Source organism: Littorina saxatilis, linkage group LG15 (assembly GCF_037325665.1).
Source record: "Littorina saxatilis isolate snail1 linkage group LG15, US_GU_Lsax_2.0, whole genome shotgun sequence".
Lineage (NCBI taxonomy): Eukaryota > Metazoa > Mollusca > Gastropoda > Littorinimorpha > Littorinidae > Littorina > Littorina saxatilis.
Genome location: NC_090259.1, coordinates 46,094,463 through 46,110,386, shown reverse-complemented (window position 1 = coordinate 46,110,386; position 15,924 = coordinate 46,094,463). Strand labels below are relative to the sequence as shown.

General features: G+C 41.9%; 1 protein-coding gene across 1 annotated transcript in view; it reads right to left on the bottom strand.

Annotated features, from left to right (window-relative positions):
* Positions 1-5,371: 5,371 nt before the first annotated feature.
* Positions 5,372-15,924, bottom strand: part of LOC138949473 (multiple epidermal growth factor-like domains protein 6) — a 109,090-nt gene continuing 98,537 nt past the window's right edge. Inside the window, exons 26-27 of the mRNA XM_070321302.1 lie at positions 13,782-13,922; positions 5,372-9,136 (exon numbers count right to left, since the gene is read on the bottom strand). Coding sequence (XP_070177403.1) covers positions 8,277-9,136; positions 13,782-13,922 — 1,001 coding nt within the window. The 3' untranslated portion in view covers positions 5,372-8,276. The remainder of the gene's footprint in view (positions 9,137-13,781; positions 13,923-15,924) is intronic.

The following is a 15,924-nucleotide window of genomic DNA, read 5'->3' as shown; positions in this document are numbered from 1 at the left end:
CATGTAAATTTTGTTTTTAAAAGAAAATAACCGTTAATTACCGAACATTTTGTCGGGGTACATCACGAAGCGTCCCGGTACCGAAGCGTCCCGGTACCGAAGCGTCCCGGTGCCGAAGCGTCCCGGTGCCGAAGCGTCCCGGTACCGAAGCGTCCCGGTACCGAAGCGTCCCACTATAACGCGTCACAGGGGTACCGGGACGCTTTGGTACCGGGACGCTTCGGGACGCTCCCGCGCAGTAGGGCACGAAGCGTCCCGGTACCGAAGCGTCCCGGTGCCGAAGCGTCCCAGTACCAGTCACCACGCACATCCTCGGCTCGCATGCCAATGTATTTTGCAATCACTTGGTCTTGAACGTGCACAAGACAAAAACTTTCATACTGGGGTCTGAAGAGTACTCGGGTCCAGCGCGAGCGTTTTTTTTATTACCCAAATGAACCCAAACAAACCCAAATTAACCCAAATGATACAATTTAAAAGTCGGAGGCAGAACTGAAAAGATTTTTTCCGACGCTCACGCTTAGTGAAGCCAGAAAGCGTGTGTGATAACAGACATATCCCTCTTGTGAACGGAAGCCTACGGACTTTTCCCCCGAACTTGTCCACACGGGTACAGTATTTCCAAATTGGTGTGTTGTGAGTACAGATCTAAAGTAAAGTTGGGGAAAAGTTGGACAAAAAGTGATTTTTTTTTACCGAAAGCAAATCAAGGTCTGTGCAAAATTAAAAAAATCAGTGAAGTCAAGGTCAAATCAAGGTCAAGATTAAATTTAAAAAAAATAAATATGGTTAGTCAAGTCAAGGTCAAATCAAGGTCAACAAGGGCGGATCTGGGGGGGGGTTACACGGGTTACGTAACCCCCCCCCCCCACCCCCCCAAAACGAGGTAATTTATTGGCTCAGGATGCACCAGATAGCTCTATTTTGCTTCTTTGGATAAAAAAAATTCCGGGGGGGCATGCCCCCGGACCCCCCTAGAGGCTTAGGCGCCTTCGGCGCCGTCAACTTGTATCTTCGCAGTCATATTGTAACACCCCCCCCCCCCAAAGTGAATTGATCCGCCCTTGGTCAAGGTTTAAACAAAAAAAAAGTCTAAGTCCTGTGACGCGTTATAGTGGGACGCTTCGGTACCGGGACGCTTTGGTACCGGGACGCTTCGGTACCGGGACGCTTTGGTACCGGGACGCTTCGGTACCGGGACGCTTCGGTACCGGGACGCTTCGGGGTGTCCCCTTTTGTCGCACGCAAGATATGACGAAATTTTCAAATCGTTTTCAAAAATGCTGTTCAAAAGTTCTGCAGTCTTTGCTGGATTACTTGAAAGACAGCAGTTTGATACACCGTTATCGCTTGACGTGTCGACATCAATTCCAGAGTTTTTGAAAAAGAAATTTAGTAAATATCTGCGATTGAAAAATGTATGCCGTGATGACGACACATCTTGCGTGCGACACCTTAAAATTCGGTTATCGAAAAAAAAAATATCTCGAGATTTAGATTTGACGTTTGGTCTCGTCTGTAAAGCGATGTTTCAGGCATTCAATCAAACTAAATGCAATTCATTTGTGCTTCTTGTTATTTTTCTGTGGCATATTCAAAACACGAGGTATCACGATGTCCGTTTTCAGATGGCCGGTTTTGGCATTATTTTTGACTTTAAACAAAGATAACTTCAAAACCGTTCAAGTCAGACACACGAAATTATGTCCACTATCTCTTCGCACATTCATCCACACACACACCAATTTTCAGCAGACACACGTTTTTAGAAACATTTTTATTGTAAAAGAAAGTCGTCTTCTGTTCTGTGAGCACCTTTTGGCACTTTGTCATATATATATATATAAAGCCTCTGAAAATTACGTAAGGTGAAAATGTTTTCAAATAAAGGAGATATAGCTATGTGCGAAACTATCACCGAATAATAAATGACTCAATCATACGGCTCGTTATAAAAAGCGCCGATGTGCCGCGCAATGTATTTGATTGTTTTGGCGTTCCAAATGCGTTCGGTTACATTTTCTGGCATCAAATAATGCATCAACGAGAAATGAAAGGTAAGAATGCTAAAAATATAATTGTGTACGTTTAAGTTGATCTAGCTGTGCTCATCAAACCTCTTGTTTTTTTTAGCTGCCTCGACTGCAAGACATTTTCAGTAAAATACACGTAAGTACAGTATGTAGGATAAACATAATACTACATGGCTTGCTGTGTCGTACCAGATTTACACTCGTTGCTTTTTCAGTATTTAAAAAAACAACTCGTGTAAATCTGGTACGACACAGCAAGCCATGTAGTATTCTCTATGTATGTTATACACACGCGCTGCGCACGTTCGAATTTAGTATTTAGTGTTTGTGTGAAAGTTAAGCGTTTATTTGATGGTTTTGTTTTATATGGATTTGAGTTAACAGTGACCTATTAACCAAAAATGGAAAAAAAATGCTTTTTGTGTGTAATGTACGTAATTATTGAAAAAGTTTACATAAGTGAATAGTATACTAGTACAAGTTAAGTCAAATGAAAAACTTTTCTGTTTTTATGCATATCAGTTATATACAAACGATTTGTAGAGGATTTCACATGGGAAAAGATTATTCCTGAAATAAAGTAAACAAGAACCGTGAAAAAAACAAAAAAACTGAGAAAAAAAATCAAATTCCTCAACAACAACAACAACCAAAAAAAAGAAGAAAAAAAAGAAGAGGAATTAAGGCTGACAGAGAAGAGGAATTAAGGCTGACAGAGAAGAGGAATTAAGGCTGACAGAGAAGAGGAATTTAGGCTGACCCCTAGGGAAGAGAAATTAAGGCTGACAGAGAAGAGAAATTAAGGCTGACAGAGAAAAGGAATTAAGGCTGACAGAGAACACGAATTAAGGCTGACAGAGAAGAGGAATTAAGGCTGACAGTGAAGAGAAATTAAGGCTGACAGTGAAGAGGAATTACGGCTGACAGAGAAAAGGAATTAAGGCTGACAGAGAACAGGAATTAAGGCTGACAGAGAAGAAGAATTAAGGCTGACAGAAAAGAGGAATTTAGGCTGACAGAAGAGGAATTTAGGCTGACAGAGGAGAGGAATTAAGGCTGACAGTGAAGAGGAATTAAGGCTGACAGAGAAGAGGAATTTAGGCTGACAGAGAAGAGGAATTTAGGCTGACAGAGAAGAGGAATTTAGGCTGACGGAGAAGAGGAATTAAGGCTGACATGTACAGAGTAAACAAGAAATCAGGAAATGTGTGTGCATTGACTTACATCACTATGTAATATGAAACCCTAAAAAGGAAGTGCAGCAGAGAATGCAATTATTAGTTTTGTAATATTCGACCAAATAATGCTTTAACATAATTATTACAAAGGGTTTAGAGTTTATTCTTTTTAAACCAATAGTAGACGATATAAAAAAATCTGCAATCAAAACAGTTATGGTCTTTAGTGAAGTTTCTGGTGGATATTGCAGAGTATCGTATGGGACACTGTAACGATAGTCCCCGTGCTTTTGACATGTTGCTGTTGGATATTGCCGAGTATCGTATGGGACTCTGTAACGATAGTCCCCGTGCTTTTGACATGTTGCTGGTGGATATTGCCGAGTATCGTATGGGACACTGTAACGATAGTCCCCGTGCTTTTGACATGTTGCTGGTGGATATTGCCGAGTATCGTATGGGACACTGTAACGATAGTCCCCGTGCTTTTGACATGTTGCTGGTGGATATTGCCGAGTATCGTATGGGACACTGTAACGATAGTCCCCGTGCTTTTGACATGTTGCTGGTGGATATTGCCGAGTATCGTATGGGACTCTGTAACGATAGTCCCCGTGCTTTTGACATGTTGCTGGTGGATATTGCCGAGTATCGTATGGGACACTGTAACGATAGTCCCCGTGCTTTTGACATGTTGCTGGTGGATATTGCCGAGTATCGTATGGGACACTGTAACGATAGTCCCCGTGCTTTTGACATGTTGCTGGTGGATATTGCCGAGTATCGTATGGGACACTGTAACGATAGTCCCCGTGCTTTTGACATGTTGCTGGTGGATATTGCCGAGTATCGTATGGGACTCTGTAACGATAGTCACCGTGCTTTTGACATGTTGCTGGTGGATATTGCCGAGTATCGTATGGGACACTGTAACGATAGTCCCCGTGCTTTTGACATGTTGCTGGTGGATATTGCCGAGTATCGTATGGGACACTGTAACGATAGTCCCCGTGCTTTTGACATGTTGCTGGTGGATATTGCCGAGTATCGTATGGGACTCTGTAACGATAGTCCCCGTTCTTTTGACATGTTGCTGGTGGATATTGCCGAGTATCGTATGGGACTCTGTAACGATTGTCCCCGTGCTTTTGACATGTTGCTGGTGGATATTGCCGAGTATCGTATGGGACACTGTAACGATAGTCCCCGTGCTTTTGACATGTTGCTGGTGGATATTGCCGAGTATCGTATGGGACACTGTAACGATAGTCCCCGTGCTTTTGACATGTTGCTGGTGGATATTGCCGAGTATCGTATGGGACTCTGTAACGATAGTCCCCGTGCTTTTGACATGTTGCTGGTGGATATTGCCGAGTATCGTATGGGACACTGTAACGATAGTCCCCGTGCTTTTGACATGTTGCTGGTGGATATTGCAGAGTATCGTATGGGACTCTGTAACGATAGTCCCCGTGCTTTTGACATGTTGCTGGTGGATATTGCCGAGTATCGTATGGGACACTGTAACGATAGTCCCCGTGCTTTTGACATGTTGCTGGTGGATATTGCCGAGTATCGTATGGGACACTGTAACGATAGTCCCCGTGCTTTTGACATGTTGCTGGTGGATATTGCCGAGTATCGTATGGGACTCTGTAACGATAGTCCCCGTGCTTTTGACATGTTGCTGGTGGATATTGCCGAGTATCGTATGGGACACTGTAACGATAGTCCCCGTGCTTTTGACATGTTGCTGGTGGATATTGCCGAGTATCGTATGGGACACTGTAACGATAGTCCCCGTGCTTTTGACATGTTGCTGGTGGATATTGCCGAGTATCGTATGGGACACTGTAACGATAGTCCCCGTGCTTTTGACATGTTGCTGGTGGATATTGCCGAGTATCGTATGGGACACTGTAACGATAGTCCCCGTGCTTTTGACATGTTGCTGGTAACGTGTAATACGCGTACTAGTCTTGTTCCATTTGTTTCTGTACATTGATTAACTGATACCAGGTATGATGTGGTGGTTAGTTTGCTTGATGAATATTCAAGACAAATACGGAGACTGGGGACTGGGGACTGCGTTACACGGGGCACAAAAAGGAAACAATACAATGGAAAACACTGATGAGAAGAAACCAAAGACATAACACATTCTTGAAACATAACGGTAAGTTTATTCAGAAAAATTATGAATAACACATGTTAGAATTTCATCCCCTTGCAATACAGTTTGTAGTAAGAGATGTACAGACACCTGAAATAAAGCTTATATTTTCATAAAAAAAGTCGTTGTAATTTTCTAAAAAAAATTCAAGTCCAAAAAGCTCAAGCAGTCGATCTGGGAAAAATGCTAATTGTGATACGAAAGACGTAACACCTACTCTGACACACCCGACCCCCCCCCCCCCCCCCCCCCCCGAAAAAAAGAGAAGAAGATAGGAGCAGGCCCAAAAAGTGACCGACTCACAGCGAGAGCAAATTTGAGTGTCACTGTGAGGAGCTGTTTATTTTATCATGAAACCTAACTGGTTCAAGTTAACGTTCGTTCAAACGACATTCTAGCCCTTATCTATCGAGTGGAATACAGGTACTTTGAAAAGTGTAAGGCTGCAACGGTGTTCGTGAGGGGAAATCAGGCGTAAATTCCCAGGCACCTCATGAAAATTATTCAATCAAACAACGACTCTAAATTAAACATAAGAGAACAGGTAGGTAGGTGTACTGGTAAGGCAAAACAAAAGAAATAGGTAACACGTTTTTGCGTTGCTGGGCAGTTGAAGCAAGCAGGTGTGGCAAAAATACCTCTGGTACAAAAAATAGCGTCATCGACTTGCTCATGAATGACGTTTGCATGAATGGAACATTTGTGATTAATTATGGTGACGTGCCAATATCGTCTTGACGTGAATATGAACATATAATATGTAGATGTACCCTTCTGCCATTACATGGAACACAGTAGTCACAAGCCCTGACCTACCACCTTTTAAACCAGATGGACCACATAAACAACATACACGATTAATTCCATCACAGGTAGCATTTCAAAACCAAATGGCATATTTTTATTTCACGTGAATGGCAGACCAGCCACACGAGAGAGTTATAGCAGGACGGCGGGCGTCGTGTAGATGAAAGAACCAATCAGCGTCGTCGTGTCGATGAAAGAACCAATCAGCTGCACGGGGCTGTTGACCCGTGAGTATATTAACTGTTCAAGTTTCCCGTTAGCTATCCAAAACATAACTTTGAGGGCGCCCGCTGTGTCACATCAGAAAAAGGGTACTGTTTCAAATTACCCTACAGTTACCAGCTGACACTGTGACAGTTTTTCAACTAGCTCAGATCAATTAGGACACAACCAAACTGAAAGCAATTTATATTAAAACGCACAAACCTCCTCGCTTTTATTACAGAGCGATAACGAAGATGCGTTCGTTAAACTAGCGGTTTTCAGGACGAAGTTTTCAATGGGCAGAGCCAGTTTTGCCCGTGTAATATAGTGCTAAAAACAGTAAGGTTATTTCCACGACCGAACTATCTGCTATGTTATCGTTTTTCGATCTGTGGCCGAGATTCGTATTTGTCAAAGGGATGTGGATTCGGCGTGAGTGCAAATACTAGCCATAAAATCCTTACGGTTAAAGACTGCAGGAATGTGCTAAAACCGTTTATTAGCCCTGTGCAGCGCTTGATTGTTTTATTGTGACCGGCATGTGAACGGCCCACCGCCGTCGCCGACCCACCGTCGCTACAATGTCTCTCTACTGAGCGCACATTTTCTTGGTTCATTCGGATCTCAATCGTCCAGACAACCGCACAGTGGGAGGGGACTATCGCTACATGCATTTTATGTATTGAATTTGTGGAACACAATACACATTTCGGTTGACTACGCATTTCCTGTTCAAGAGTGTCCGTAAAGAACATACTACGCATCAGTCTATTTTCTGTCTTCAAGTATCATGTCATGTAAAATGCCAAAGTGTTCTGTTCAATCTTTTGCTCAGTTGCAAGATTTAAAATTGACAGGGGACTATCATTTTACTTGGGACACGAACGTCAAAGTGACATGTTTACGTTCAACAGCTGAAAAAAGATAAAGATCTTGCATTATATCTCGGTACTTAAGTATGCATTTTTCCAATATAGAATCACATGTACCTTGTTCACGCCGTGTTGAAGCGGACGATCGTGTTTGTAAGCCTACTGTAATGGGACACGACATGTAACAATAGTCCCCACATTTTCAAATGTAATTTCCACAAAAGGCAACGAAATCAACAGATCTGTGTTCTATTACAACTTCATTATTGAAGGTTCTTCTCACAAAAACGAAAGATAAACTCTGTTGTTTCATATGAAGGAGAAACAATGCTTTAAACAGGTTTGGTGTTGCCGTTCCATTTTGTTGACGCCATTTTTGACGACAAATTCCACTTTTATCCCGTTTTCCCCCACATTACTAAATACTGATAGTATTGTCCTTCCTTGTGCTGTTTCTGCAGTTTTCCATACACACAGTTTTCAAAAGGTATCTTAGGTTAACCGAATAGATAATCGCTTTGAAAAAGAGCCACCCACTGTTGTCAAGCATAATTGTATTATCCCTTGTTGCATGCCTCTGAATCGGATCTGGTACTGAAGTTAGTCAATGCTCTGTTGTTATCGAGAATACCCACTGTTTACACAGTATGACACATTTGAAACCTGCAGCTTCAGACATTTCTCAATGATGAGCTGGAGCATATCATGTCACTTTTTGGGACTGTTTTGAACAAAAACACATTATTTTGAAAACATCCATTATTTTGTTGCTTGTTATGAATATCAGCATGGATGTGACTTGTCATGCCTTTAAGTGTAATTTAAGTACATCAACATTTCGCAGCCAATTTTAATTGATCATGACACCTTTCCCCTTAAGGCACACGTACCCGACCACACACACACACACACACACGCATTATACATATTGTGTTGGTTTACTTAATCCCGATATGTTGCACTTGGTTTTGCGACTTTTGCTTCTTTCTCAGGTTGAAACAATACATTTTTAGAGTATCGCTTCATTGATAATTGTTGGAATCGGATCCCTTGGTTTCTGGTCTGAATCTTGTGGGTCATTTTCTAGTATTTTGTTGGCATCCTTTGCTCTTCCATCTTTGATATACTTATTCACTGCTATGAGAAGTGGTGCGTACTGATCACTCGATAGGTGATGTGAATGGTGTGGGTCAATGTATAGTCGTTTCCCGTCATTCGATTGCTGTTGTGAATGGCCTGGTCCATGTTCGGTATCCTGTGGTCTTCCACCTTTCGTATTCTTATTCACTGCTATGATAAGTGATGCATACTGATCAGTCGATAGGTGATGTGAGGGTGAAAGGTGTGGGTCAACGTATAGTTGATTCCCGTCAAATGTTGCTTGATTCTTTTCCTTCTCATCACTTCCATCACTTCCAGGCAGGTTCTTCTGCAAAACTGACTGTGATGTTGCCGTGTGCTTCGCGTCAACTGCTTGTGGATCTAAACTTTTCTCTGGACTGTGTCCCTGGAGTGTTGGCATGTTTTCAGCGTCGTTTTGAATGACATCCTTTCGCCATCTAAACTTGTCAGACAGCAGCTTCCCACAAGAGATACAGAACAGAACGCTGAGAAAAGCCACGCCAGCACCCCCGCAAGAAATGAATTTGCGAAATGTTGAAGGTGGCCCTGTATCTAAAGACACTTCTGCGTCCTCGCCGTCTTCCTCTTTTTTCCGTCTCTTGTCTCCCACATAAATGCAGGGACAACACCCCCTGTAGTAAAGGATGTGCCATAGCGTGACAAAGACTGCTAACAAGAGCCAGAAGAGTAGGACAGCGACAGTGACACCCACCACGATCTGCTCGATTGGGGTTATCCCGGATACCGCTAGAAGGACAGAGCCAGTAAGCTGAGGTGTATGTGATGTCAAAGTGTGTTGAAACGAATAACAACAAAGAAGCAAATGCTTATACAACCCACCTTCATCAAACGAAATGTGAATCAGAAACGAACCATCTGCTGCTCTAGCTAAACCGACAGTGAAGACAGTGACTATACGTGTTGACCTGAACTTGACTCTACTGCATTAGGAGTCAGTCTATCGACTAACCATCTTCATGGAATTTTGGCGTAATTCGAATCTTGGCGAGTGTGATTTGTGTGTGCTTTAGTCTAAGTAAACCATTCTCAATGAGAAACATTCTGTAAAATACGATAGACAATACATGATTTAACTTTCTTTCCATAACAGGTATAAATAGCAACACTATTTCATGATAAAAATAATCAGTCTGCTACCCCCGCCCCTCCCTGAACAACCTTACCTCATAGAAGATAATACAAGACATTTTCAAGAACCTGTTTCATAAGATATTCTGTTTATAACCTCTGTAATTTTACCCTCGTTTTAAGATCTGATTTTCTTGGGGTTTTGTAGGTCTTAAATGGAGGATTCCACTACCTATGACCCCCCCCCCCCCTTTACAAAAGCTGTTCCAGCTTCATAGAATTATGTTAAAGAGAACTTTCACATCCGACTGACCTATATCAATCCATTTAGTTATTCAACTCTGAGAATATTTCACATATATTCAAGCTCCTTCTCTAGCCTGACATACAAAACATTCACCAAATTTTGAACAACAAAAAATCAGATTTTTTTAAAAACAAGAATTATAACAATTACTAAATTTCTTGACTAAATTGAGTTTTGGCTAGCCCAGACAAATGATTTTTAAAACGATGACATCATATCATGATGACATCACCGATGACATAAGTCTAGCCAAGACTTAAGAAAACAAAGACATTAAGATATGATCAAATCAAGCAATGACATCATGGCTTGATGACCTCAAGACTTATTTTCTTGATAGCTCGATCAGTGGATATTTGAGGGGTGACAATCTTCTCCAGCAAACATGTTCAAGCTGTGACTCTGAAATTTTGGTCATGTCTGCTGATTATCGATACCTACATTTGTGTGGAATGCGTAGGTTTGTGCTCCTAAAATAACTTAAAAAATATCAACGTTAAGTTTGTACGAATATGACCCCGCTTTGACTCCAAAATGTGACGGAGCTAAATTAAACTAGGATCATATTGGCAGATTACCAGAGCTCTAGCTTCAAACACGCCTGAAATAACGTCAATGTTAAATCATTATCAATCGAACATGACCTAAGTTTGATTGACCCTGCTCAAGTTCTGGGGTCATGTTCGATTGATAATGATTTAACATTGACGCTATTTCAGGCGTGTTTGAAGCTAGAGCTCTGGTAATCTGCCAATATGATCCTAGTTTAGTTTAGCTCCGTCACATTTTGGAGTCAAAGCGGGGTCATATTCGTACAAACTTAACGTTGATATTTTTTAAGTCAATGTCGTTAGTAGGGGGCATAGTAGATAGTGGGCTGCCTCCGTTGGCTCGGGACAGACCCACTACTGAACACCGTCTTGACCTAAGTTTGATTGACCCTGCTCAAGTTCTGGGGTCAAGACGGTGTTCAGTAGTGGGTCTGTCCCGAGCCAACGGATGCAGCCCACTATCTACTATGCCCCCTACTAACGACATTGACAGTTAAGTCGCGGAGCCAGACTGTGTGAGCGTCCCCTCCAGAGACCCACCAGAACGTCGCACGTTGAAGACTGACAGCAGAAGTACTATTCAGGGAAGGATGGAGCAGGAACAATGACCCCAAGGTCAACATGATAGCTCCAGGCATGAAGGGCCACGAGAGCAAGGACAATTTATAATTGTGGATGATTAATGAGATGAGGATGATACTAATGATGATGCTATGGATTTCGAATTTGGTTTGAAACTACGTGACAGGGCAGCACTCTACGCTTACTGTCATTATATCGTGGCGTCAACCAGGCCCGAGAACTGCCGCACCTGCGGTGTTGGTCAGGTAAACCTGAGGACCCTCAAAGTCGCATTCGTTAAGTGAATGACACTCGGCTGTGTGATCCCAGCCTTCCCAAAGGAACCATAGCACTTCCACCCTGGGTATAGGAGCCGACCGTAGCCCGAAAAACTCACATGACTCTGATGGGATTCGAACCACCGACCTCCCGGGCCCGTAGCCGGATGCGCTAACCACTGTGCTACGGGGGCCGGTGGTGGATTTTTTCTGAGTAGTGATTAAACTTCTCCAGGCATCATGTTGATGTTGTGACCTTTAAATAATTATGACCAAAATAAACAACATTTTGTGTCATGCCTGAAGATCATTTATATTTTTCACTTTTTTGATTTAGTCAAGTTTTGACTTCATGTCGAGATGAGGGTATTGGTGTATGTGTATATATAAAGTGATTACGAGAAAATTACCAGACCAATTTTCGCTACAACGCAACGCCCGTGGGCGCTTTACGCGCTGCACGCAGCAAACGACTGCTGGCCGAAAACATGGATTGGAAAATGGATCGGTCAAGGGAGATGAAAATTACGGATTGTGATATGCGTAGCCGAAACAATACCGTTTGCGTGCAGGGACGGGGCGGTGTGAGAGCACAACGGGACAAGGAACAGGTGTAAAGACGAAAAAGAAATTTTTTATTTTATTTTATTTTTTAATTTTTTTTTTAAATACCGTTTGCGTAGAGAACGACAGACTTGCGTAGTTGCGTAGTATATTCTTCAAATTCGTAGTTTACTACGCTCAATGTGTAGTGTAAACAGGTCTGGCATAGTTAGAAACATTGATTTAATTATGACAACAAATACAGACTTATTGAAACAAGTCGCGAAAGGCGAAAATACAACATTTAGTCAAGTAGCTGTCGAACTCACAGAATGAAACTGAACGCAATGCAACGCAGCAAGACCGTATACTCGTAGCATCGTCAGTCCACCGCACATGGCAAAGGCAGTGAAATTGACAAGAAGAGCGGGGTAGTAGTTGCGCTGAGAAGGATAGCACGCTTTTCTGTACCTCTCTTCGTTTTAACTTTCTGAGCGTGTTTTTAATCCAAACATATCATATCTATATGTTTTTGGAATCAGGAAACAAGGAATAAGATGAAAGTGTTTTTAAATTGATATCGAAATTTTAATTTTGATAATAATTTTTATATTTTTAATTTTCAGAGCTTGTTTTTAATCCAAATATAACATATTTATATGTTTTTGGAATCAGAAAATGATGGAGAATAAGATAAACGTAAATTTGGATCGTTTTATAATTTTTTATTTTTTTTACAATTTTCAGATTTTTAATGACCAAAGTCATTAATTAATTTTTAAGCCACCACGCTGAAATGCAATACCGAAGTCCGGGCTTCGTCGAAGACTACTTGACCAAAATTTCAACCAATTTGGTTGAAAAATGAGAGCGTGACAGTGCCGCCTCAACTTTCACGAAAAGCCGGATATGACGTCATCAAAGACATTTATCAAAAAAATGAAAAAAAACGTCTGGGGATATCATACCCAGGAACTCTCATGTCAAATTTCATAAAGATCGGTCCAGTAGTTTAGTCTGAATCGCTCTACACGCACACACGCACGCACGCACAGACACACACACACACACCCACATACACCACGACCCTCGATCGTCTCGATTCCCCCCTCTACGTTAAAACATTTAGTCAAAACTTGACTAAATGTAAAAATGATAACAAATCTGTGTGAGTGAGAGAAAGAGGAGACACACACATACTCGCACACACATACACACGCATGCACGGTTACGTCCTAATGCTAATGATTCCACTAATTTTTTTAAATTTCAAACTTTATGAAGATACACCTTTATCTATTTTCAGACATGACAGATGAACACTTAAATACAGAGCTTGAATACAACTCAACATGCATATTTTTAGAGTACGATCCCATTCACCTCTTCTGATGCCATTTGTCAACATGGGAGTAATGGTACATTTTGCAGATCAGTGCAGAAATGTCATGATCAATTGTTTTCATTTTTTAATATGTGATTGTAGGGATCCTACTCGGCATTGAGTCATTTTTTGGTTCAAATACAATGGATGCTTCAAGAAATATGCGAATTGAGAAATTGATCACATTTTAGCCCACGAAAACGTGACGTAATTATGCTATTTCCAGCCATATCGGAAAGGCACGTTACAATAATATTCAAACAGAAACACATCATTACAACACACGTAAACCAGGGATTAATATCACCTCCAAAATAGGTCATGTGGTTGTAACTGATCAGGCAGAAACCCCATTCCACTACCCAACCCTTGTTTTTCTGAATATTGTCAAGTCATCATTTTCAAAATTCTGAAACAGAAAGTCTGTCCGATTGATTTCTCTCATTTTTGTCACGCTTGTTCCAGTACACTCTGAAAATATCACACGCAAAATATTAGCAAAATCAATTTTTTTCGTCAATCGGTGTCCGATCTCTTTAAGTTCTGCTCATTCTTAAGACTATCCTGATACTGATGAGTCAAAAAAGATGAAGTATGAAATAAGCGTCTGACACCCGCACCGTGTAACACACACACACACACACACACACACACACACACATACACACACACAGTCTACCTGTCGTGCAGAGTGGTGGAGGTGTCCATCCAGCCAGACAAGCCAGACAGTGGCCAGTGGAGGAGTTACACGGCTGGTTATCAGCACAGTGACCACATGTGTCCGAGCATGTCGGCCCGTACTTCTCGTTGTTCGCACAGTCTGAGCAGAAATAATGTGATAATACTCGGATTAAGTGTGTGTACATAACTAAAGCTGCCATCAAGGTAACAAGAAAAGAAAATATTGCTATTCTTATAGACACGTGGGGGAATTCGGGGCTGTGATTGGATCACACATCCCTATTTCGATCATCGGGCAATATTCCAACGGAAGTTGGCGAATATCCTTTTCATATTCGCCATGACAAAGACACATGCTTCCGGTTTCTTCGACGTGTATGAAGTACACGCATACCTGGTCAGGTTTGCTTCTGTGACTGGTCGACAGACGATGCCATTTGCTTCTGTGACTGGTCGACAGACGATGCCATTTGCTTCTGTGACTGGTCGACAGACGATGCAATTTGCTTCTGTGACTGGTCGACAGACGATGCAATTTGCTTCTGTGACTGGTCGACAGACGATGCAATTTGCTTCTGTGACTGGTCGACAGACGATGCCATTTGCTTCTGTGACTGGTCGACAGACGATGCCCTTTGCTTCTGTGACTGGTCGACAGACGATGCCATTTGCTTCTGTGACTGGTCGACAGACGATGCCATTTGCTTCTGTGACTGGTCGACAGACGATGCCATTTGCTTCTGTGACTGGTCGACAGACGATGCCATTTGCTTCTGTGACTGGTCGACAGACGATGCCATTTGCTTCTGTGACTGGTCGACAGACGATGCCATTTGCTTCTGTGACTGGTCGACAGACGATGCCATTTGCTTCTGTGACTGGTCGACAGACGATGCCATTTGCAACATTTGCTTTCTTACCGTACATGAAATAAATTCCGTGTAAAATCCACTTCTTTAACAGGCAACAAACCTTGCAGAATTCTAGTAGCTGCCGTCTAGCAGACAGTCTTTCCAATGTTTTGTATATTATCAGTAAACTCTCATTTTCCTATGCAACGTCTATTGTATGCAACTTTGAAATGAAGTTACCAGTCTGAAACATTAAGTCGTTGACTTCCTTTTGAAACAATCCTTGTTTTCTTATCATTCACATATTTACCGCAGTCTTCATACGCGAAATCATTATCCGCAACAGAAGTCAGACTTTTGAACAACAGCAAATAATACGCAAGCAAGCATGCTCCGTGACGTCATATGACACTTGGAATATTGACTAAATGCCAAACAACCGTTTATCTCGTGTCTTTTCCGATGTATGTATCTATGTTCAAGAAGATCTGTCGAGCAATTTCTGAATAATGCTTTTCACATACATACACACACACATACATCGGGAGACAGACCTCGCTCTCCGCCCTCGTTAATACTTTCAGTCATAAGTCATTACTTGACTGATTGTAAAAACGAATTTTTGACAGTCGAGAAGCTCGGACGTCGATTTAAAAATTCGTCATCAAAACCGCGTACCAGAGTGAATTTGTGAATGTATCCCGTCCCAAAAAATCGTATGTCTTAGAATGTTTCTTCTTTCCCCACGGGGGATAACCTGACATAAGCGGGGCAGAGGGTGTACGCGGGGCCTGACACGATCGAAGGCACGTTTTGTCAGTTTTCTTGGAGTTGTTTGATTTACGTCGAGATTTAAGGTAAGCTACAGATTCAGCGATGCCTTAATTTGTTTATCGATGCATAAAATGCCATAGAGCGGTTCATATTTGCCCGTAAATTACCCTCAAAGTTGAACATGTCGGCGATCGAGCGCCGGAAATCGCTGTTCGATGGGTTTCGGAAGTAGAAATGTGCTTTATTTCACAAAATCAGCTCGTATATGATATCGATTTGGGATTCTAATGGTTTGTTTGCTTGTTTGCTCAACGCCCAGCCGACCACGAAGGGCCATATCAGGGCGGTGCTGCTTTGACATATACTGTTCAAAAAAAGAAACGCATAGTTGCTACTTGCCACATTTGTTTTATTTTTCGAAAAAATTAACAGAAAATCCAATATTTAGATTATTTGTTTGAAATTTGGTATGGACACAGTTGAATGCACACACAGTTCATTTGCATCTTCAAATCA